This window comes from Myxocyprinus asiaticus, chromosome 30, assembly GCF_019703515.2.
Source record: "Myxocyprinus asiaticus isolate MX2 ecotype Aquarium Trade chromosome 30, UBuf_Myxa_2, whole genome shotgun sequence".
Taxonomy (NCBI): domain Eukaryota; kingdom Metazoa; phylum Chordata; class Actinopteri; order Cypriniformes; family Catostomidae; genus Myxocyprinus; species Myxocyprinus asiaticus.
Window position 1 is genome coordinate 18226880 of NC_059373.1, and position 23134 is coordinate 18250013.

A 23134-nucleotide genomic window follows, 5' to 3' on the forward strand; every position below is an offset into this window, starting at 1 on the left:
TGCTTTTCCAAATCATGTCCAATCAATTTAATTTGCCACAGGTGGACTCCAATCAAAGTGTAGAAACATCTCAAAGATGATCCAGAGAAATGGGATGTACCCGAGCTAAATTTAAAGCATCACAGGAAAGGGTCTGAATCCTTATATTAATGTGATATTTCAGTTTTTACTTTTTAATAAATTTGCAAAGTTATCAAAAATAATTCCCCCCCCCCCCCTTTGTCATTGTGGGTTAAGGAGTGTAGATTGATGTGAAAAAAATAAAAGCACTACTTCCCACTACTTCCTAGGTCCTCGTGGTGGCGCGGTTACTTGCCTCAATCCGGGTGGTGGAGGACCAGTCTCAGTTGCCTCCACTTCTGAGACCGTCAATCCACGCATCTTATCACGTGGCTTGCTGTGCATGACACCGCGGAGATTCACAGCATGTGAAGGCTCATGCTATTCTCCGCGATCCACACACAACTTACCACGCGCTCCATTGAGCGAGAACCACTTAATCGCGACCACGAGGAGGTTACCCCATATGACTCTACCCTCCCTAGCAACCGGTTGATTGCTTAGGAGACCTGGCTGGAGTCACTCAGCACACCCCGGATGGGTGCTTGTACTCTTAATAATGCATGATGCCATTATAACTGAAATCCTAAGGAGAATGAAATTCCTCAAACAAAACTGTAACCTTCAGCAATTCACAAGAGTACTTTTTTGTTTTAAACGATTTTTTTAGGATTATAACAGAATAGCTTTTAAAAAACACTGTCTTACAAAGAACAGGCTGAAGACAAAATAAGCACATCAAAAGGAAGAGTCAAAGACAATGATGAAATTTTCAATTTTTTTCATTGTTTTGTTTCAAAATAAAGATCACACATTGTTTAGAGACAATCTACAACTGGAGTTACAAAAAATAGTTGCCCAGGCAGAAAGCTCACACAGCATCTGTTACCTATACACATTATGGTTACAAGTGTGCCTGCATAAAGAGTATCATAGGAAATATACACAAGGCTGTTTAAATATACACCGGAGAGTGTTCCAAATCAAAAACCAATGGCCAGTATGTTACAATCACTTACAAGTAGACAAAAGAATGGCAAATCTGTACACACCTCTGACCAGGGCAGTCTAACACGTCACACACATACACACAAATGCGCTTGCTGCTATCTGCCCTGGAGCAAGGGAGGGACTATAAAAGATCTTAAAAAAAGAAAGGGATGAGTGGAGGGGAAAAAGAGGTGGCTGGTGAATGGCTAAAAGCAGAGTGCACATTTTCTCTGTTCTTTGTACATCTATGCATTAATAATCCAAAGGGCTTCAAAACCAACAAAAAAATCTGATATTACAATTTACAATATATAACAACTCATAACTCAGAAACCACAACCAAAGAGGTGAGAATTTACACTGAAATGCACAAGATTATTTTTTCCATTTTGTCATTTTTTTTCTCATACCAAAAAAGGGCTGTAGAAGCAAGTCCACATTTACATTAGCAAAGGTTTACAAATGTACAATTATACAATCAGAAGTATGTATTCACTACTGGGGAAGATTATAGATACAGATTGGACATCAAAAACCAGAAAACTACAAAGTTTTATATATATATTTATATATATATGCAAAGGTCTACACCAAGTATGCACTAAATAGTTTATAGAAGCAAGACAAAAACGTCTCCCATGCTAAATGTCTGGGTATGTTAGCAATCAAGTGTTAGCAAGAATGTGCACGTTATGAAAGAGTATGCACATTAGAAAGGTGTTGCTGAGCAATAAAGTGTTTGCGCAAGCCTACATGATTGAAAGTGGGATAATTCAAATATTCTCTCATTACATACATACAGGACCAAATAAGGACCATTACTTAGGTAGTAGAGTGATAAAGAATTGCTAAAAAGGAGAGATAAAGAAAAATAAAAGGTCACAAAAATCGAGGGATGAATAAGCATTGAGGGGAAGGTTTCAGCAATTTCACACCAACCTCCCTATGTTGGGTTTGGACAAATGCGTGCGAGCACGCACACACACGCACACACACACACACACACACACACACACACACACACACACACACACACACACACACACACACACACACACACACACACAGACGTCCTAGTGAGTTATGGGAGAGATTTACATGATGCCATTAGGGGGAGCACAGAGTGGGCCGAGGTCAACGCCGTTCTTCATGTAGTACTTCTCCAGTTTAGCCAGGATGTGCTTTCCGTACGTATACTTCCTCAGCGTTGCAATATGGGGCCGGATCTACACAGCAATAACAAACAATTATCACACAACAGTCTGTAATTGTACACAATTCTTTCCCAAGTGTCAGAGTGGATAAAGAAAGGAATTTAAAAAAAAAGAAGAAAAAAAAATGCATATACAGAAATAGAAGCTGAGCTGCACCTTGTGCATTACAATCTTGCGTTGTGTAGGCTCAGCTACATCGATCATTTTCTGCACAACGTAGTTCGCGTACTGGTCCTTCATCATGGTGTATAAGGCACTGTGGGGCCCGTCCGCCATACTGCATACCTCATCAATTAGCATCGCTCTCTCCGCACGCAAAGAGTGGGTCACACACTTTTCCACCACGTTACTGAGGAAACAACACATAAGACAACTAAGACAATTTCTGTACTCCTGAGGTTACATGCATGCATTGACTGATTAATAAGCATGCATTTTTAAGCACACTAGGGCTGTGTTGATACAATCATATAATCATGATTCTTTTTTTCTTTATTTGTGTGTGCATTCATATTTCCTCCAATTTAAATGAATAGTTGATCACCCTCATGTTCAAATTATATCGTGATGTGTACTGAATCATGTAGTTGGCGACACTGATCCCTAATGCACACCTGGCAAACTTATGTTGGCTGAGCCCCAAAACATTTCCTCTGATTTCAGAGACGATCTTGCTCTTGTCCTCTGCGCGGCCGTGCTCCAACACATGCTGAATTACATAGTTCCCATACTGATCCTACATACATGGGTCAGGAAACAAAGGTGTTTAGATTAGAGGACTGAATAACACTGTTCCTGGGTCAGTAAATAAAAAAGATGCTTCATAAATTACCTGGACCAGCTGCTCAGTGTGTTGATGTATTTCCTCCAGTATCGGTAGAGTCTGCTCAGGCAGGCAATGCTCCAGAATACGCTGGATCACCCGGCAACCATATGGGTGTGTGGACAGAGCAAACACCTGCACAACACACACAGTTATTACTTACACAAGAGATGAATGTTTTAAATACATTTCAAAACAGGCAGCTCCATGCACATGCAGCATCCTTCTTTATTCTACTGATGATAATGCAGTTTTCTCTCAACATAGTCAGGACACAAAATGCATGTACGCAGGTCTTCTATCCCCAGTATCCACTTTGTAAGAATGTGGGGCCCATGAACTACATATTCACTGTTGCAGCCATTTTGGCCAGTGCGATCCACTGAAAAGGAAACACTGAATTTGACAAAGCTGCAGTTCTACAAACACTTGACAGGCAACTGAAATGAATTAAAATTATATTAGTTGAACTGAATCCAAACTAATCAGATCCAGGGTTGCTGCAGAGTTTTTAAAATCAAATTTAAGACTTTAAGCCCTTTTTCAAGACCTCAACAAACTAAATGAATACCGTATCCCCGTCCCAAAACAAACCAACATAATCTCAAAATAATTTATGTATCACAAACTCTTACTTAAACAGGCAGGAGCACACATTCAACATGGCCTTAACAATACTCATCATTAAAACAGGGTAAGCTATATGCAAGTTTAAAATACTCGAGACTCATGTTTTCCCACATATATACAATGTTAAAATTGGTTTATGTACCATTTTATAAATAGATAAAAATTAGAGGTCGTCTGATATTGGATTGTGCTGATTTGATGTGTTAAAATTATAATTTGCCAATAGTTTTTTAAAACTGGTATCCTATATTAATTTCTTAGTCTTTTCTTCCTGTGATGAGGAGGGCCAGATTGCAGATTTGATTCATAGCATGGAACTTTTAACTTTAAATTTGAAATACACTGGGGACTCTTATTTTGAAATGTTTCCAGTTGCTCAAACAAATAAGGGAAATAAAATGTGCACTCCTACAATAATCTACAACGTATTACAATATAAACAATTAAAAGTAAACATTTTCATATTTCATCAACACTATCATCATCATCAACAGTTGATCTTTAGTAACAGTTTGTCATAAATTTCCGATCTGGCCTAATCATTGTGAACTGCTCTGCAACAGCTGGAAACACTCACAAGCCCCTGTGTGCTTGGAGAAAATACAGTGGCGCGTTTTCTCTCTGAAGAATGCAGCGCATGCATTTAATTAAATCAAATACTTTTGAAGTTTGATAATCACATTAGATCATATCATGTTTCCTGTCTTTCCGCCCCCAAATTTAAGACCTGTTTAAATAAAAATGAAGACTTTTGTTGTATCATTGAAGAAATTTTAGACTTTTTATAACCTTAAATTTAGGAAAACCGAATTTAAGACATTAAGACTTTTTAAAGATCCGCAGGAACCCTGTGATCTCAAAAATTTGATTTCTATAAGTGCACAGCAGCTGTCCAACAAAGCAAAGGTCCGCTCCTCCATAAGCAAATCACAAAGAAGGTCCAGTGGTACACAGACATAAATCCTTTCTTAAAATCCTTCAGTTAAAACATAAAGGGCTTCATGCTGTTGGATAGGTAAGCTGCCATAGTAAACCACCTGTCCTTTGAAGGCATCGATGATGAACTGCAGAGCATGAGGCTGAACACACTCAATACACTTCTGCACCACATGGTTGCCATTTTGATCCTTCACACACTTCAAGACATGTCCATCGAGCTCCCGAACCATCTCATTCTGCACAAGACAAACACATGTGATGCAGTTATTACACTTGTGTAATTTCAATTGGATTCCTACATGACAAATTATAACATCATTGTACATGGGCATACAGTCTTTTGTAAACCTACAATGACTTGTTGGTCTGAGGGGATGAACTCCAGAGCTTTCTGGATCACTCTACAGCCGTACATCTGCAGGGCCAGGGATAAAACATGGCCACGGATCCGCTCGGCCAGCGCCAACTTCTGATCAAGACTGCCAAACTAAACAGAAAATAAATGTCATTTAGCAGAAATTTCATTTTAACTGATAATAGTCAGGGTTTGGGTGGTTAGCAAGGCCCTATTTGCCCTGCTGGTAGACAATGTAACTAAACCATCTGGGCACAACAAGCATTTTAAAAATAGCTGTCTTATCTGAACATTTTTTTTTTTACAAACACAACTAGAAATATATTAATACATTTTATAGTAGATTTTTTTGCCAGTGCCTAATGTTTTTGGGGGTCTCTCAAATGCATAAAATATACTTCTCTGTCTGTTTTCCCCTGTGGTTCATTAGAACCTCAACATGGATATGGATTAAAAAAGAACTTTGTGTTACCTCAAAGAATTTCTGGATAACATAGTTTCCAAACACATCAACCATGAGCTGGTAGGCTGCCTGTAGTATTTCATTGAAGACCAACTGCCGTTCTGCAGGACTTGCTCTCTCCAATTTTAGCTGGATAAACCTGTACACAAACAAAAGATTTTATATATATTTTGGACATGAAAGTGTGAGCACCATCAGTTGTACACAAACTGTAATCACTCTACTGCATTTTGTAGCTCTTGGTAACAGCTGAGAAATAAAGAGTAACAAATATAAATGCTTCAAATAACCCTCCTAAATCTCAAAATGAAATGTAATACAGACCCCTTATACATTCTAGTGTTAAATTTTCACCATTATCCAAAGCTGGAACATCTTATGCAGAAATGTTCAGTTCCTGTGCCCAGTTGCAAAATACACCTTCAGTTTTTCCCTCAAGTATAACACTTAAAGCGTCATCTCCCCTAACCTGAGGGAATGACTTGAGTATGTTTCATATAATGCCTTAGACATTCCTCTAAGGTAAGGGAAACCGTTAAGGGATTGACTACAGCTTGTTAGCGATTTCTCATATTGCGTGACGGTCAAATCTGTACTCCCGCAATAGTTTTCATTGCTAAGATGGTCTAAAAAGGTTTTCGCTAGCACGGAAAATTAAGAAACACTGCAGTTAATGGGCTTTGTGCAACACTTAATGGTTTATATGGGTGTACTTAAAGGGATCGTTCACCCAAAAATGAAAATTCTCTTCATCATTTACTCATCATCATGATATCCCAGGTGTGCATGACTTTCTTTCTTCACCAGAACACATTTGAAGGAAAATAGAAAAATGCCTTGGCTCAGTAGGTCCTTAAAATGCAAGTGAATGGAGATTTCTTTTGGAGTTCCAGAAATCACAGACAGTCAGCTTAAACATCATCGATACGACTCCAGCAGTTAAATTAATGTCTTCTAAAAAAGTCACTCAAAGCACTTTTGGTGTGCAAAAAGATCAATACTTAAGTACTTTTTATCTATAAATCATTTCCGTTAGGCTTCACGAGAGGGGAGTCTAAGCAGTCTCTTGTGTTATGTATTCGCTTTGCCATGATACAGACGTAATCTCACATTCTCCACTCAGTTGAGATATCCAGAATGAGCACACAAGTGCACCATTGTGAGTAAAATAACAGATAAATACAGATCTAAACCAAAACCAATCAAGCTACTGAACAGCGTTCCTCCTCACTTGTAAACAGTGCTACTCTTCCGGCTGTGACGCACTTGCCTCAGTTCTCGCGTGTTTCAAATGCCAATGCGATTACGTCACACGTGCATACTGCTGCAGAACGGAAGCATGATTTAAAAGTTAAAGTAAGTACTTAAATATTTATCTTTTTCACACTAAAAGTGATCATGTCACTTTAGAAGACATTAATTTAACAGCTGGAGTCATATGGATGATGTTTTTGCTGACTGTCTGTGATTTTTGGAGCTTCAAAAGAGAAATCTCCATTCACTTGCATTTTAAGGATCTACTGAGCTGAAATATTTTTCCATTTTAATTCAAATGTGTTCTGGTGAAGAAAGTAAGTCATACACACCTGGGATATCCTGAGGGTGAGTAAACGAGAGAATTTTCATTTTTGGGTGAACTATCGCTTTAAGTAAAAAATAAATACTTGAGGGAAATCATGAGGGATTATGATTTTTTAAATTATTATCTGCAACAACCTTAAGTTTAAGGGAAAATTTAGAGTGGTCTTAACGGAAAATTACACTTAAAAGGGGCACTCTTTTTTACTTGTGTCATCTGGGAGCTACAGTGGCATATAGCGGCTTGGATGCAGCATCATTCAAAATCAATAGTTTTCAGTCAAAGTTGCTATTGTAGAAATGCACTATTCATAGTCAGCCATAATTAAATAATAAAAGAGTGAAGTGTCCAATATCAGGGTGGATACTAAGATTAAGCGAGTAGTATTCAGCTAGTCATGTGATTCTAACATGGCAGCCCCCATGAGGGGACACTCTTCGTGTATATTAAAACAGCCTTAATCAGGCTACTGTTACGTCCTGCCCCAGTCTAGGTAAGGGAAATCCCATACCTTACTATACATTCCATACACTACTGATATGACTGGAGTCTTCATGGTTATGATTTTATACATATTTTTAAAATTACAATTAATTTCTTTTGGAGTAAAACTTTTTTAATTGGGAAAAAAAATTCTGAGTGGAGATTAAATTAATTAGGAGAACATAAACTCCAAACACTATGTCCTGAGTCACCACAACTGTGAGCTATAGCAGACATCTGCATTACCTGGAGCCATGCTGGTCCTGAGAGAACTCCATGACATGTCCTGTGATCTCTCTCAGCTGCAGGTTAGGGTAGCGGTTGTTTCTGAAGTCCTCAAGCAGACGGCTGCGACCTGATGGCATCACGTCAGACATTCCATAGCGTAGCCGTGACGATGGGAAGAGCTGGCTGCTGGGACTGAAGAGAGACGAGCCAGTGGTGGCACTGCGGTACTTTGCCTCGGCCCCCGGTGCTGCAGAGATAAAACGCCCACTGCCATTGGTCAGCCCACCTGAGGGGTATGGGACAGAGACGGATCAATTAGATTCACAACTGGTTTGTGGTGAGTGTTCGGGTGCACTACAGCTGCCGTCCCGTCATCCAGGTGGATGCTGCATACTGGTGGTGGTTGAGAAGAGTCCCCTGTTCACTATGTGAAGCATTTTGAGTGCAGTGTCAGAAAAGTGCTATATAAATGTAACATTCATTCGCTTAAATTATTTATGATGAAAATATATTCTGAAAAATACATTAAAATATTTGTTGAGTCTGGAAATGCCTCAAAGGTCACTGCTCTTATAAATGTATAAATAAATTGCACATTGTTAAGATGAGTTTCCCATTTATTCCCATGGATCTTCATCAGGAACATAAGATCACAACATTGCAAAATAAATGGGAAACTCGTAGCAGTGTGCCGATATATTTCTTTAATTTGCCACACTTCATGCTTTGATCCAGCACCAGTTGAAGTGCTTTCAGATGTGCATACATGCTCTTCTTTATGATAATTGTTCACGCAACATGCACTCACCAAGATTGAGACTGCTTGAAGATCCATGGGTTGAGAGTGAGGGGGGCGGGGTTAGGGAGTGGGATGGGCCTTGGTTGGGAAGAGGCATGCCTACTGGGCCAGGGGAGGAGCTAAAGCTGAGGCCATTGTAGAAACCCCCATGGCCAATAGGGGTGAGGCTACTGGGTGTACGCTTGTACAGGTCAGAGCTTCCTGTCAGAGAATCTCGACGTGACCCACTAGAGCTGGAATTAGCAACTGCAAACAGAACATTATGCAAAATTCAACAAATCTCTGTGAGCCAAACTGAACACATCATTAAATGCAAATCTTATTCCATCTAAAACATTTGAGCATTACCAATAATATTATCACTTGAGCTTCAGTCCTGAGGTGTAGTATGTGTGATGTAGTTCACTCTTAATAGTTTCACAGTGATCATTATGCACAGCATTTACAAAAAATACATTTAACATATGAAAAAGGTGATTTTACTGGAAGGGTTTAAAAGTGTTATTCTGTGTGGATTTTAGTTTGCTAATGACTGAAGTTAAGATCACACACACCTGCTGTTCCAAAACCTCCGAGGGTTGCTCCAAGCGTGGCACCCAGGGAGGAAGAGGGGTTGGCATTGAATCCGAGTGAGGTGTTTCCCGGCTGGGCAGAGCCTTGTGAAAACAGCGAGGAGCTCTGTGAGGAGGAGCTTGGGGAGCCGCTCCCATAAAAAGAGCTTCCTCCCAAAGCCCCACTGCCCTGCTGCCCAGGAGCTTGCTGAGAACTCAATGCACGGAATGCCCCACTTGCTCCGCCCCCGAGACCGGCATTAGCCCCGCCTGCTGAGGCGGCAGCAGCAGCCACTGCAAAACAAGGAAGAAATTATACATTCAAATGCTTGAGAACAATTTTAATGATTTTAACCATGGACTCGGAATCACACGTTCTTCTGGAACTTCAGTCTGTGTACTGGGCACACACTAAAGTGAGAAAAGCGTGCAAAGTTCAAACAAGTACCTGCTGCTGATGGGCTGATGATAACCGATGCAGGGGCCATGAGTCGGACCGGGCCACCACGAGCACCCGTATTCACCACAAGTGTACCCGTCTGGTCATAATATGCAGCTGGGGCTAACATGGGATAACCTGAAATACCACAAACACATCTAACATCAGACATTGTTCGTTGTAACAGCAAAGCTGTTAGTCAGAAAGCACATTTCACACCAACAGTCTCTTACCGGGTACGCCGGCTGCCAGGCCTTGGCCAAAGGCCAAGGCAGAGTTCACTGCTGCTGCAGCTACAAGCTGCTCTGTCTGCTGACCCTGCTGTCCTTGGCTAGGGGTAAGAGGTCGTTGATTTCCACCTGCACGCATCACCTGGGGTAAACCAAGTTCCAAGGTTGGTTGATGTGTGTTAAAGCTGACATTCAAAGAACTGTATTGAGGAATACGAATGGCATTTACGACGCATTATTGCTTCAGCGGCCATGGTTGGCTCAACTCTCACCTGCTGTTGGTTCTGCTGAGTCTGTGCCGCTGTCTGCTGGTTGGCTGAGTTGGAGGGGGTGGCGGCCTGCTGCTGGAATAGGCTGGCAGGGTACACACCCCATGGAGTCACACCATAGTACTGAGGGGGCATCACTGCTGGACCTGAAATACACACACATAATTTCTCAGACGAAGGGCCAAAGCAGGCTGTTTTCAGAGGAGGCTCGCAGTCTTTGATGTACAAGAGACTCTACCGCAGGCTTTGAGACAGTAGTGGCAGCAGCCATTTCCTCTGTGCTCTGGGGCAGTAGCATGAAAGCGATGTGTGTGTTTGTGTGGCTTAATCAAGCAGACTCAATCCTAGAGCTAAACCTCAAATCCATGGAGGAAACTACCCAAGCTCTCAGTCATGAATAACACCCCTCATCTACTCTATAAGACTCCGACTACTCCGACTACTACAACGCTTGCTGATTCTTCTCCCTAAACAGAAATCTAAATTCCTGTACTGTCATCATTGAAGTACCAAGAACAGATTTCCCACACTTTTTGACCAGTGAATTTCCAGGGTCCTTTTCCATGAATTTTTCATGTCATTTGTGAATAATGGTCAAGATTTTTAAAAAGCAATTTGAATCACTCAATTTGCCTCAAAACCACTGTGACCTGAAAGCAAGTTTTACTCTACACAAGAGAGATATCTAGCCAATTAAATGTTTTGGAGCAAGCATAACTTTTAAATTTTATATTTCAACTTATATTCAAATTTCCACTAATTTTGAGATTTAATTTCCATGACCCTTCCAGGCCTGGAAAACTCTCATTTTAAATTCTCTGATTTTTGGTTTTCCATGACCATTGGAATCCTGAAAGAAACAAGCCTCTATCAATCAACAGCTTAGACACTTGGATTTTTAAATCACATGCAGTGAGTTTATTTGCATACTGGAGAATGAAGTATATACATTTAGAAGGTATGTGACGGTATTTGGTTATATGGTATAACATGGTAATTAACATGTACGATATTGTTATCGTGGGCACTTTAATATACCGTAGATAATTCTAGATAACCTTTTAGCCAAATTGTGTAGATTTTTCTGATTGCACAGTAGTTTTTATTCCATCAACGAATCGATATTTACAACACTGCCTGTATGCGGCACAAATGACACATGCGCACTCTGATGTAAACAAACCAGTGTGGACTAGAAGCATGGCTGAAGGAGGAATGCAGCTGACCCTTAATCCGCCTTCTAGCAGGGTTAAGTCATAAGTGTGCAAGTATTTTGGGTTCCATAAAAATGCAGAGGGAGTGATGGTTTCCCTTTGTGTAAAACATGCAACAGAAAAGTGGCAGCAAAACACGGGAACACCTCCAACATGCAGCGCATTTGCGTGACAATCATTCTGTTAAATTCAGCAAGATAAAGGCAAGTTGTGCAGTTCTGCTCATTTTTCAAAACTGTTTTTTTAAACTGAGAGAACACTATACGTGACAATTAGCTAAGTGACAACTAAGACGACAATGAAAGTGAAATGTTATTGCTATTTGCAGGTAATGTGTAACTTGCTTTCAAGTGGACAGAGTAGTTCGCTAAAACTCCGTTAGCTACACAGTAACGTAACAGTAACAAATAAAATACAGTTGGAATCAGATAATACTTAGTCCTGTAATTAATAATGGCAATGTAGCACAACGACGATTTCAATATTAATTTTGAAGATAGAACGCCACGCAAATGTACATTTCCATACAGTGTTATTAAATCTGTAATGATATTAGCAATTGTCTTGCTATTCAGAAAAAAAAAACCCATGCATACAATTGAGGCCTAGGAGCTGGCTTGATAAAATTAGTCTAGGCTTACTTTAACATTAGCCTCAACAAAACAAGGTCCGTAATAATATGTAATGATCAGTGGCCCCGTGGCATAATGACTATTTAAATATTAAGACGTCAACTAAATGTTATATTTGGTTATGTATCTATGGTGTTGATGGTGGTTTCTTAAAAGTTCAAGGTTCTTTTCAAAGTTCTTCGTTATCTGTTAAAGGCTAATTTGCTATTGAAAGAGTAATTAAACTGTGAACAACAATAAAGTTTGTTTATCTTTCAACCCATTTTTGTAATGTAATTCAATACCGTGATAATTCTGTATACCATGATAAAAGCTTGAGCAATTATCGTGACGTGAAAATTTGATACCATCACATGCCTAATATTTAGTGGGCTTTTTTTATTATTATTACAGACTATATAGTCATTAATATTTGTAAACTCTATATCTTAAATTTATAAAAAAAATGTATATACTGTATTTGTCCAGGTCTTTCCTACCTATTACTGTCTAGTTGCTGTAATAATCTCAAAGTGTTACCTTATAAGTCACTAAAAGACAGACAAAACAATACTTGAGGCATATCCATCACAAATTTAAACCATGAGCTCTCACCAAGCGTGGCAGCAGCAGCGAGGCCTGCGGCGTATGGATCAGTGCCGGGTGGAGCCGTGCTGATGATATAAGGGTTCGGTACAAATGCAGCTGGAGCCAGTCCTAACACACAACCCATGGGGAAATTAAAAATAAGCCACCAGAAACTCTTAGATTCAAAAGGAGAAAATTGGTCAATAGGTAAATTAATGAACTAATTTCACCCATTAATTTGGACACTAAAACTCACCAATGTGTTGTTGTTGAGCTGCAGCGAGCGCATACTGCTGCTGCTGGGCTGCTGTGAGCTGCTGAACTGCTAGAGGGCTGGGCCTCTGGAACAGCTGCAATAAAAGGAGTTGCATTTATCAGGCATGAAACAGATTTTCACTTGTATTTGTTTACATTAATTAATGCAAAGCCTTTGAAAATCATTAAAAGCATACGTAAATAGGACTGATTAGAAATACTTTCAGAATAAATTCCAAAGAGGCTGAATGGTTTTGCAGCAATTTACTTCAAACAGAGGTTTTTCAAAGTTAGACTTCACATGTTTGACCTTTAATAACAATTTACTGAATATAAATGTTCATAAACACACACAAGGTTTAATTTTTCTTTCTTTCCCCTAATTACTGAATAAATTCTGAATATTGGTCTGCCAGATCACACCGCATCTTTGACGCTTTCACTATATTCTTCAATGCGGTAACCACTAAGTGCATCAGATATTTACCTGCTGAGGGGAACTGTAGTCAAACAGGCCAACAGTAGCCGCTGTGGAGTCAAGAGGCAGCTGACCTCCAGGATAATCAAACTGCAAAGTCTCCATGGAAACAGATTCCATGGGGTCAAGGGACACATTTTGGGTCTCAACATTGGGGAACTCCTCTGCTTGTTTTGGCCCTGCACCTCCAGACAATTCTGGTCCACCCAACTCCACTTCTGGACCAGTTGGAGGGCAATTACCAGGAGTATGACTGGGGGTGAAAAGAATAGTGTAAAAAAATTCTGAAAACATAGTAATATTATAATTAGTGATGTCACGATTATGAAATTTGGCTGACGATTAATTGTCAAACAAATAATCGCAATTAATTGTATGTTTTCAAGCTTTCGGGATTATTCTGATTAATTGTCTGTTTTAGGGCTTTCAGGATTATGCCACTTAATTGTCTATTTTAGGGCTTTTATGATTATGAAGATTAATAATACAAATTGTCATACTTAAGGTGTATGTGTGCTTCATACACCTTAAGAAAGAATTTATTCATATTTAACTTGGAATTGTATAATAAAAGGCTTTTAAAAACATCAATGACATGAAAAAAAAAATTAAGTATCAAAATATTTCTAAATACTTAAAATATGCCTCTTTTTGATCAACTATAGTCTTGGTCCATGTTACATTTTGATGTTTTTGAAACCCAGCCAACCTGAATGGCTATTATTATACGATACAATATTATTTTATGTAATAGTTAAATATTTCTGATCTAATTCTTTACTTTCACACATTATTTTAAGGCTCCCCCATTAAACCCATGAGCCCTTTTTTCTCACGAAGGAAGAGATCTTTTCATTCTATCATCAAACAGAGTAAGCAGGAGTCTCCTCTGTCACTTTGTGTCATTAATACTGCGTGTATGACCCCTCAATGGCCTATATATAAAATTACAGTATAATTACAACAACATTTGCCATTCTTTCAATTAAAGTGAAACCAGAGGGCTTTGCGCTCAGTATCAAAATCCACGTTTATATTTTCACGGCAATCTCCACAGCGCATGTGCTCTGTGCACCTCTGTACATCAGAGCGGGTCAGAAGCTGTTCAGGAGCTGCTCTGGATGCAGTCCGCAATGGTCAGAGTTCATTTGGAGAGCTCACACGCAATAACATTGGAAAATGAGATGAACAAACGTGGTGTTTTTGGCGTATTCGCTTAAAATTACCTTATTTGGATGGTAAAATGTGATTGGAATTCGAAGTGCACAATAATTGCGATCACATTAACCACGGTAAGACCAAATAACTGCGATCAGATGACTATTTAATAATCGTGTCAGGCCAAATTATAATATTACTTTACTGTATTATTCTAAAACATTTTAAGTGTGTGTCTATGGTTGGCCCCATACAGAACGCTGAGGAAGGACACATCTTACAGGAGAGATGCAGCTGAATAACCTTTTTTTGACGATGTATACCTATAATCCTTAACATCCACATCAAGTCCATTCTGATTAGGCAGTCCGTTGGGGTTATCCAAAGCATCGGGCTCGATTTCCTTCAGTTCGTTCCGTTCAGGGTCAAACACTGTTTTGGGTTTTGGTTCTGCCCTTTTCTCAGGGTCATCAGCCTCCGAATCTCTTGGACCCTGGGAGAAATGGAGAGAAAGATTGAAGTGTAAGTGAACAGTACATAAAGTTCATGCTTGAACAAATGAATGAGAGTGATTTGATAAAAGATTTAAATAGTCAAGACTCACAAAGGCTCCTTTACGCAAACAAGAGTCCATTTTCTCAGCAGGGGAGGAGCTCAGAACATACTCCACCATGGACACACCTAGTCCACCACTCTCAGAACGTGGAGACAACACTGATCCTGCCTCTCCAACACCATGGAAGCCCTGACCTGGTCGGCGCTGCACCATGATTGGCTGGGACACTGAGTGATCTAGAGAAAAGGCATTACAGAAATATACTGTACCAAATATGTGAAACCCAATCAACCACAACCACTTTTCACACACATACCAGAGGCTCCCCAAGCACTGTCTCTCCACTGGTCCAGAAAGATCCCTTTTGGTCCATCTTTCCCTGAATAATCAGTTTCCCAGAACTTTTTTCCAGTGAGGAGCTGCTGCAGAAAAGGAACATCAAACATAAACATTAGGGACGCACTTTTTTCTGCAGTACAATTAATACCAGCAAGAACGGTTTAACCTCATAACAACATTGTGTCTTCACGCTGTTCCTTAAAAAATAAGTGGTTTGCGTTACAACAAAACGCCAAAGACGGTAAACAAATCATAGATACTAATGATTTCTCCCTGGAGCAGTTTTAGAGCTTGTCATGAATATCGCTGTTATCTTTGAACACAGTTTAAGTCAGAAGTTTACATACAACTTAGCCAAATACATTTAAATGTTTTTCACAATTCCTAACATTTATTTGTAGAAAACATTCCCTGTCTTAGATCAGTTAGGATCACTACTTTATTTTAAGAATGAGAATAGTTACATTTATTCATTTGGAAGAAATGTCAGAATAATGGTAACGAGAATGATTTATTTCAGCTTTTATTTATTTAATCACATTCCCAGTAGGTCTGTAGATTACATACACTTTGTTAGTATTTGGTAGCATTGCCTTTAAATTGTTTAACTTGGGTAACTACGTTTTGGGTAGACATCCACAAGCTTCTCAAAATAAGTTGCTGGAATTTTGGCCTATTCTTCCAGACAAACCCGAGTCAGGTTTGTAGGCCTCCTTGCTCACACATGCTTTTCAGTTCTGCCCACAAATTTTCTATCGGACTGAGGTCAGGGCTTTGTGATGGCCACTCCAATACCTTGACTTTGTTGTCCTTAAGCCATTTTGCCACAACTTGAGGTATGTTTGGATTGTCCATTTGGAAGACCCATTTGCAACAGAGCTTTAACTTCCTGGCTGATGTCTTGAGATATTGCTTCAATATATCCACATAATTTTCCTTCCTCATGATGCCATCTATTTTGTGAAGTTCACTTGTCCCTCCTGCAGCAAAGCACCCCACAACATGATGCTGCCACCCCCATGCTTCACGGTTGGGAAGGTGTTCTTCGGCTTGCAAGCCTCACCCTTTTTCCTCCAAACAAAACAATGGTCATTATGGCCAAACAGTTCAATTTTGTTTCATCAGACCAGAGGAAATTTCTCCAAAAAGTAAGATCTTTGTCCTCACGTGCACTTGCAAACTGTAGTCTGGCTTTTTTATGGCGGTTTTGGAGCAGTGGCTTCTTCCTTGCTAAGTAGCCTTTCAGGTTATGTCGATATATGACTCGTTTTACTGTGGATATAGATAGGTCCTTTGCTGTTGTTCTGGGATTGATTTGCACTTTTCACATCAAACTACGTTAATCTCTAGGAGACAGAATGCATCTCCTTCCTGAGCAGTATGATGGTTGCGTGGTCCCACGGTGTTTATACTTGTGTACTATTGTTTGTACAGATGAACGTGGTACCTTCAAGTGTTTGGAAATTACTCCCAAGGATGAACCAGACTTGTGGAGGTACACAATTTTTTTCTGATGTCTTGGCTGATTTCTTTTGATTTTCCCATGATGTCAAGCAAAGAGGCACTGAGTTTGAAGGTAGGCCTTAAAATACATTCACAGGTACACCTCCAATTGACTCCAATTAGCCTATCAGAAGCTAATTGCCTAAAGGCTTGACATTATTTTCTGGAATTTTCCAAGCTGCTTAAAAGGCACAATTAACAGTGTATGTAAACTTCTGACACACTGAAATTGTGATATAGTCATTTAAAAGTGAAACAATCTGTCTGTAAACAATTGTTGGAAGAATTACTGGTGTCAAGCACAAAGTTGATGTCCTAAACGACTTGCCAACTACAGTTTGCTAATATGAGTGGTTAAAAAATTAGTTTTAATGACTTCAACCTAAGTGTATGTAAACTTCTGACTTCAACTGTACCTCTGCTGTGTGTGATGCTCTCAAGGTGTTTACTAGGGGTGTCACGGTTCAAATTTCTCACGGTTTTAGGGTCACGGTTTTGGTACGGTATTTATGTTCAGGGAAAAAAAAATATTACTGCCAAATCCAAAGTAAAAATATTCTATTTGGTAACACATTTCAAGAGATTTGCCCTCACTACAAATCACCATGGTTTTACTACAGTAACCATAGTTTAACCATTGTATTTGTAGTAAAATCATAGTAACCACAAAATTAACATGGCTTCTGTCATGGTTACAATACTATAGTAAAATCAAGGTTACTATATGGAAACTACAGTATTACTGTTGTAAAACAATGGTTAATTGTATCAAAACTATGATTTCTGCCAAGAAAACAAAGGTGACACCAGTCATTGTTACTTCAGTCATGGCTACTACAATATTACTATAGTAAAACCATGGTTACTATATGGCTACTACAGTATTACTACATAAAACCATGATTAATTCTATCAAAACCATGATTTCTGTTAAGAAAACCATGGTGACAAAAGTCCTTATTACAGTCAAGGTTACTACAATATTACTATAGTAAAACCATGGTTAATTTTTCGATAGGGTCCTTAACTAAAAAACTCATTACCAACTCAACATTTTCACGTAATACCTGCATTTTACGCTACAAGCATCAACATAAACTGCATTTCAAACTCAACCCAACATATATTCAACATTCAGAATCTGTACATCACTATAGAAGAAATAAACTTGCTATTAAAATGAATACGAGAATGGATGTCATAACGAGACTCAAGTATTTTAATCATATGCGGAAATTTCACATCTTCATCAACGGAGTAAGGGCAACATAACTTTGACTATGAACACCAAGCGCTTTAGTTCTTGTTTCATGTCTGTCTGAACTAGCACCGAGTGCCTACTTAAAGACGGAAAGGAGTGTGTCTGTGTGCAGTTTCGGGCTCACCTGCGGCTCTGTGTGCACCACACGCTATATATCCTCGGGGGATGTCAGCGTAAATAGCTAATCAAATATCGATGTATTACCAGTATACGGCACTTGCGCTGAGCAATATCTCTGTTTTGAAAACGTTTGACCATCGCTGTTGTAATTGACTGCATAAAGAAAAAGTTCCCAGAAAGGAGACTTAAATGATGCAGGGGCTTCTCTCTTGCGGCTTGTTTTCTCCATTTACAATTTTGCCAACTAACGCATGCAGAACTGTGATGACATCAACTGATTTAACATACTAACAGTTAATGGGACAGCTTCTCTCTGTAGAAAGTTGATCCACGTGAAACACAGGCGGAGTGTGTCCATCTACAGAGCCATACAGGTGCATTAGCTGAGGTTACAACTGCGCATGTCTTTTTGCTGCTTTATTTTCTTCAACTAACTGTATGATCCAGATGTGTTATTACACTAGAGATGAACCACGGAGCAAATGATTTCCAAACCGTGGTTGGCAAACCGTATGGTTCATTTTTTTTACCGCAAACCGTTACACCCCTAGTGTTTACTGTTTGCCAGTATGCCACAATGATCTTTAAGAGTGACAACAGAACTATTCTTAACTGTGTTCAATTAAAATTAATCTTAAAATTTCACAATTAATGTAAATTGAATGTAATTTAACAGTGTGGGCATAAAGATAACTGCAGGATATAACTTGTAAAAGTGTGGAAAGGGGCCTTTTAAAAATAAATATCGGTGATCGGATCGGAATCATCCGATTATATTGTTAATGCCTGTGATTGGTATAGTCCTCAAATTTCCTGATCAGCTCACCACTAATTAGGAGAGTAAAACAGCACAATGAAGTATCAGGCAGAAGATGAAAAAAGGATTCTCACCTCTCCCATGGCTCGGCCCTCCAGAGCAAGTGCTTGGAAGTCATGATTAAGCTCATCCATTGATCGTACCTGTGTGAGTATTCTACAGTTATTAGGAGGAAAAGGTGACAGAAAGTGATCGAATTTTTAGATGAACTATTATTTACTCGCCCTCATGTTGTTGCAAACCTGTTTGACTTTCGTCCATGGAACCCAAAAGGAGATGCTAGAACATTAGCCTCAGTAACCATTGCATCTTTCCATACAATGAAAATTCAAGATGGCTAAGGCAAACATCTTTTGTGTTCCATGGAAGAATGAAAGTCATACGGGTTTGGAACAATATGAGGGGGGAGTACATTATGTTTTCATTTTTGGGTTAACTATACCCTTTAACAAAGTGCAAATGCTTGGTCCTGGCCATTGCTATACAATTCTTACCTGGTTGTCTGCATGAATGTTGTCACCAGTCGGCCAGCGGTGTTTGCAGTTGTTGTAGCCGGGCTGGTCGCCATGCTGCCGCTGGAAGAAGTAATCAACCATGGCGTCATCTTGAGAGCGCCCCGCTCCCTGCGTGGGGGGAGGGGCCTGCGGAGCAGGGCCAGGTTGGGGGGTGTGGCCCGCAGCAGTCAGCACCACAGGCATGCTGGGTAATAGCCTGTCAGGGGGAGGCAGTCTCAGGTGGGGGCTGAACGAATCCTGCCAGAGCACAGCTTTCCTCTTCAACACACACGCTACGCTCATTCCACCAGAGACTGGAACACACAATATTAAAAACAAAACACAATTAGCCCCTATGGCTTTTGAGATTTCTATGGACTTTAACCATCTTCAGTTGCCTTACTAGTACTAGGGATGTGCGCTATGACTAATTTGACTGTTGTTTAAACGGAAGTTTTGTAACCGACTAGTCTAAAGAGAAACCAACCTTCAGAAAACAGTAAAAAAAAAAAAAAAAAAATTCCACTGAAAAGGGGCATTTATCTGCGATGTGCTCACCTTGAATTATGATCATTGTACATTAAATATAAAACATGACACGCATTCACTGAATCAACGTTTGCGAATATTTAATAGGCATATTTATTGAAAACAATTGAATGAATAGTGCAGGACCAATAGAGCAACCCAGCCTGTTCTAAATGTAAATCACTAAGTAAAAGTTACTTAACATATTAAAACAGTCAGGACATTGTTGAAAATAATTAACAGGTAGACTAAGCCAAATCTATGAGAGAGAAAAAAATGCGCTGAAAAGTTGCGTGTATTTCACAATGTGCAGTCGTGCATTAACCATTGATCTAATATGATAGCTGTTCGGTAAAGAACGTCAACCAATAACAGTTACGATGTGAAGAAAAAGTAGCTATAGGATAGAAAAAAATAGGCCTGTGATGTAGCCTACAATAAACCTAATGTATTCTAAACATGACGTGCACACAGAATAAAAGATAGTTTAACACATTCAGCAGTCGGCACCTCGTTGAAAATAGCCTTCTTAATCAGCAGATTTAAAAAAAATAGCATACCTAGTCTAAAACAGTTATTTTCTAGGCTACTTACTCAAATGCATACATTTTTGGATGAATAAAATTAACACGTCGACATGGTCCGGTGAAAGACGGGACTTGACTCACCTGAGGCGGCTATGCTGCGCTTGAAAAAGCCGAGAAAGCAGAAAAATAACGTACAAGCAAGCACAGATGTAAAGAAGACTCAAATGTGAAAACATCCATAGGGACTTTCAAACATTTGGAAAGCCGATTCCTGCACCACCGAAGTGATTTCATAACTACTTTGCTGAGTTTGCTTGTCTGGCGAGAAGATATTTTCCTGCGCGCGCTGTGAGAGAGAGAATCAACACGCGCAGCCTGAAGTGAAATTAAACTTTGAATCTGCTCCAGATATCCTCTTTTTTAAATAATATTTGTATTAATTCTATTTAAAATATGTAACATTAATGAGACAGTAATTTAAGTGCAGCCTCTGTAAAAATATAAAGCCAAACGTAAATGTTTAAAAATTATGATCAGTTTAATGGGGGGAAATATTAACTGACTAGCAATTCCAGTGTCGACTAGCAGCATCAGAACCGTTTAGTCGACTAGTCTCGCACATCCCTAACTAGTATACTTGAAGTCTATCCCAAGGCAACATAGGCCCACAAATATTGGCCAAATGAGGGGAATACATTTTGGATTTTTGTTGTTTGCTCCTGCGGTTACATATAATTCTGAAACAATCACATAGGGGATGTGATGACAGAGTTACCAATAGGGCATATACAGATTTCCCAATTCGATTCTGATTCACAAGCTCTCGATTGGATTCCGATTCTATTCAATTCAATATTGATTCATGTGGGTTTATTTCAGATATAATGTCCCTTTTGCTTACATATAAAAGAAATTATCTCCCAGCTTATGCTGTTAATTATACATGGGACCTTTTAACAACATTAGGAAAATATTAATTTCACTAATTATATTTTATTACTTTTAATTTATTTTGGTCACATTTTGGCTTTTTAAAAATGAACAAATAAATGTATTCAATCAATAAATATTATATTTCACAAATTTTTGTTACATATTTATTGTTAAACTGCATAATTTGTACTATTTACAAGTATTTACATTGATTTGTTGAACGTGCTAAAACCAGTACTCTCTAACAAAGAACGGCATTTCTGTAAACAGCGTGTGTTGGAGGGGGGGGCGTGGCTGGGCCACGATGGTGCACGGCCGGCGCTGAATCAGCTGATCAGCGGGAGAGTAAGATAAAGGGGAGCCAGAGGTGCCAGTTCGAGAGAGAGACGCACACAGCTGCGTTGCATGTGTGTCTGCATTTATGTTTGGCATTAAAACTTTGTTTACTGTTCAGCCGTTTCCCGCTGCCTCCTTGCCCGTCCTTATACTGTTACACACAGCCTTTAAATGAGTGCATGTTAACTAGAGAGGACTTGAATGGCTTTACTTCATCTGTGCCATGCATGATTAGATTTAGTTTTTTTGTAGTTGTTTTTGATCAACAACTGATTGTAAAGACCAGAAAGGGTATTAAAAGAGACAGAATTCAATGACAAATGTGTTGCATGGATCTAGTCTTGGACACACATTACACAGAACAACTTTTACTCTCAACACACTGTGAAAGGATCTTGCTGCTGAACTACACTAGTTCATGACTAAACTACACAATTACTGGTGAGTGAAATGTAAACATTTCCCAGCCAGTTGCCAATACATTCACTTTAGTCACATAGCATGAAATTTGGTTGCAAACGCGAGTGATAAACTCACAATGTAGTAGAGTGTTGCGTATTGAGCAAAAGATCGATCTTGGGATTTAAGAATCTATATCGAGATCATTCAAATAAAGATCGCGACTAATCGGAAAAACTATATTTTTACCCACCCCTATTTCCATAGTTAGAGGTCTGCGCGGGACTCTTTTTTCTCTCATCTCGCTTCCGCAAGTTTCTATCCTGCACACAAACGCTCCTGCTGAATTTTACTCCATGTTCACCCACTCTCTGCCCGCAGTGATTTTCTTCCCGACTGCTCCCGTTCCCGCAACCCTGCATTTGTTTTCAACATAGGGCAAAAGCCATACAAATAGACAACAATTGTACACAAGGAACTTTTTTTATTTTTGTTATTGCCATTATTGGATGACGCGTGGCATGACCCCCATCTGACATGCCTAAGGTTGATTTCTTCACACTAAATAAAGACCATTTTCTATTCCGAGCTACACATCCTTTGATGACATGTCAGTGTTCCCACACTTTGCTCTGCCATTCTTCTAAAGCCTTGTTGACTACCTGCATAGCCTGCTCAAAATATTGGATAATTTGACGCACTTGCTGCTGTGTGCAAACTTTTTCCGTTGCATTTTCTGTTTATTGTCATGAAAAATTCATTAGTTGTCAATAAAATAATCACTGTTTTTTTGCATTCATTCATTAATAAAAGATATCCACATCAGATTTTTCAGGCTATTCTCTGACCGCCCACTCCTGTCCAAAACGTATGGATGTACCGTCCTCTAACGCCTTCAACTCTGAAATTTAATCCTGCTAATTTAAACGCTAGCCTTTCAAAATACACTTCATTTGACGGTGTGC

The 23134-nt window shown here is 39.3% G+C and overlaps 1 protein-coding gene and 1 non-coding gene across 3 annotated transcripts in view; both read right to left on the bottom strand.

Annotated features, from left to right (window-relative positions):
• Positions 1-826: 826 nt before the first annotated feature.
• LOC127421302 (pumilio homolog 1-like) overlaps positions 827-23134 on the bottom strand; it is a 34127-nt gene continuing 11819 nt past the window's right edge. Inside the window, exons 2-22 of one of the 2 annotated variants that reach the window (XM_051664273.1) lie at positions 19447-19760; positions 19027-19095; positions 15229-15331; positions 14961-15148; positions 14680-14849; positions 13208-13451; positions 12722-12815; positions 12493-12594; positions 10056-10198; positions 9787-9925; positions 9563-9691; positions 9118-9408; positions 8573-8809; positions 7783-8050; positions 5484-5613; positions 5009-5143; positions 4755-4892; positions 3097-3222; positions 2879-3000; positions 2421-2613; positions 827-2276 (exon numbers count right to left, since the gene is read on the bottom strand). In XM_051664273.1, coding sequence (XP_051520233.1) covers positions 2145-2276; positions 2421-2613; positions 2879-3000; positions 3097-3222; positions 4755-4892; positions 5009-5143; positions 5484-5613; positions 7783-8050; positions 8573-8809; positions 9118-9408; positions 9563-9691; positions 9787-9925; positions 10056-10198; positions 12493-12594; positions 12722-12815; positions 13208-13451; positions 14680-14849; positions 14961-15148; positions 15229-15331; positions 19027-19095; positions 19447-19749 — 3456 coding nt within the window. In that variant the 5' untranslated portion in view covers positions 19750-19760 and the 3' untranslated portion in view covers positions 827-2144. Of the gene's footprint in view, positions 2277-2420; positions 2614-2878; positions 3001-3096; positions 3223-4754; positions 4893-5008; positions 5144-5483; positions 5614-7782; positions 8051-8572; positions 8810-9117; positions 9409-9562; positions 9692-9786; positions 9926-10055; positions 10199-12492; positions 12595-12721; positions 12816-13207; positions 13452-14679; positions 14850-14960; positions 15149-15228; positions 15335-19026; positions 19096-19446; positions 19761-23134 lie in introns of both variants that reach the window. The other variant, XM_051664272.1, reaches the window with a different exon arrangement.
• On the bottom strand, positions 3369-3503 carry LOC127421686 (small nucleolar RNA SNORA5). Its single transcript, XR_007894051.1, has one exon. It is a non-coding gene; the product is annotated as a small nucleolar RNA SNORA5 (small nucleolar RNA).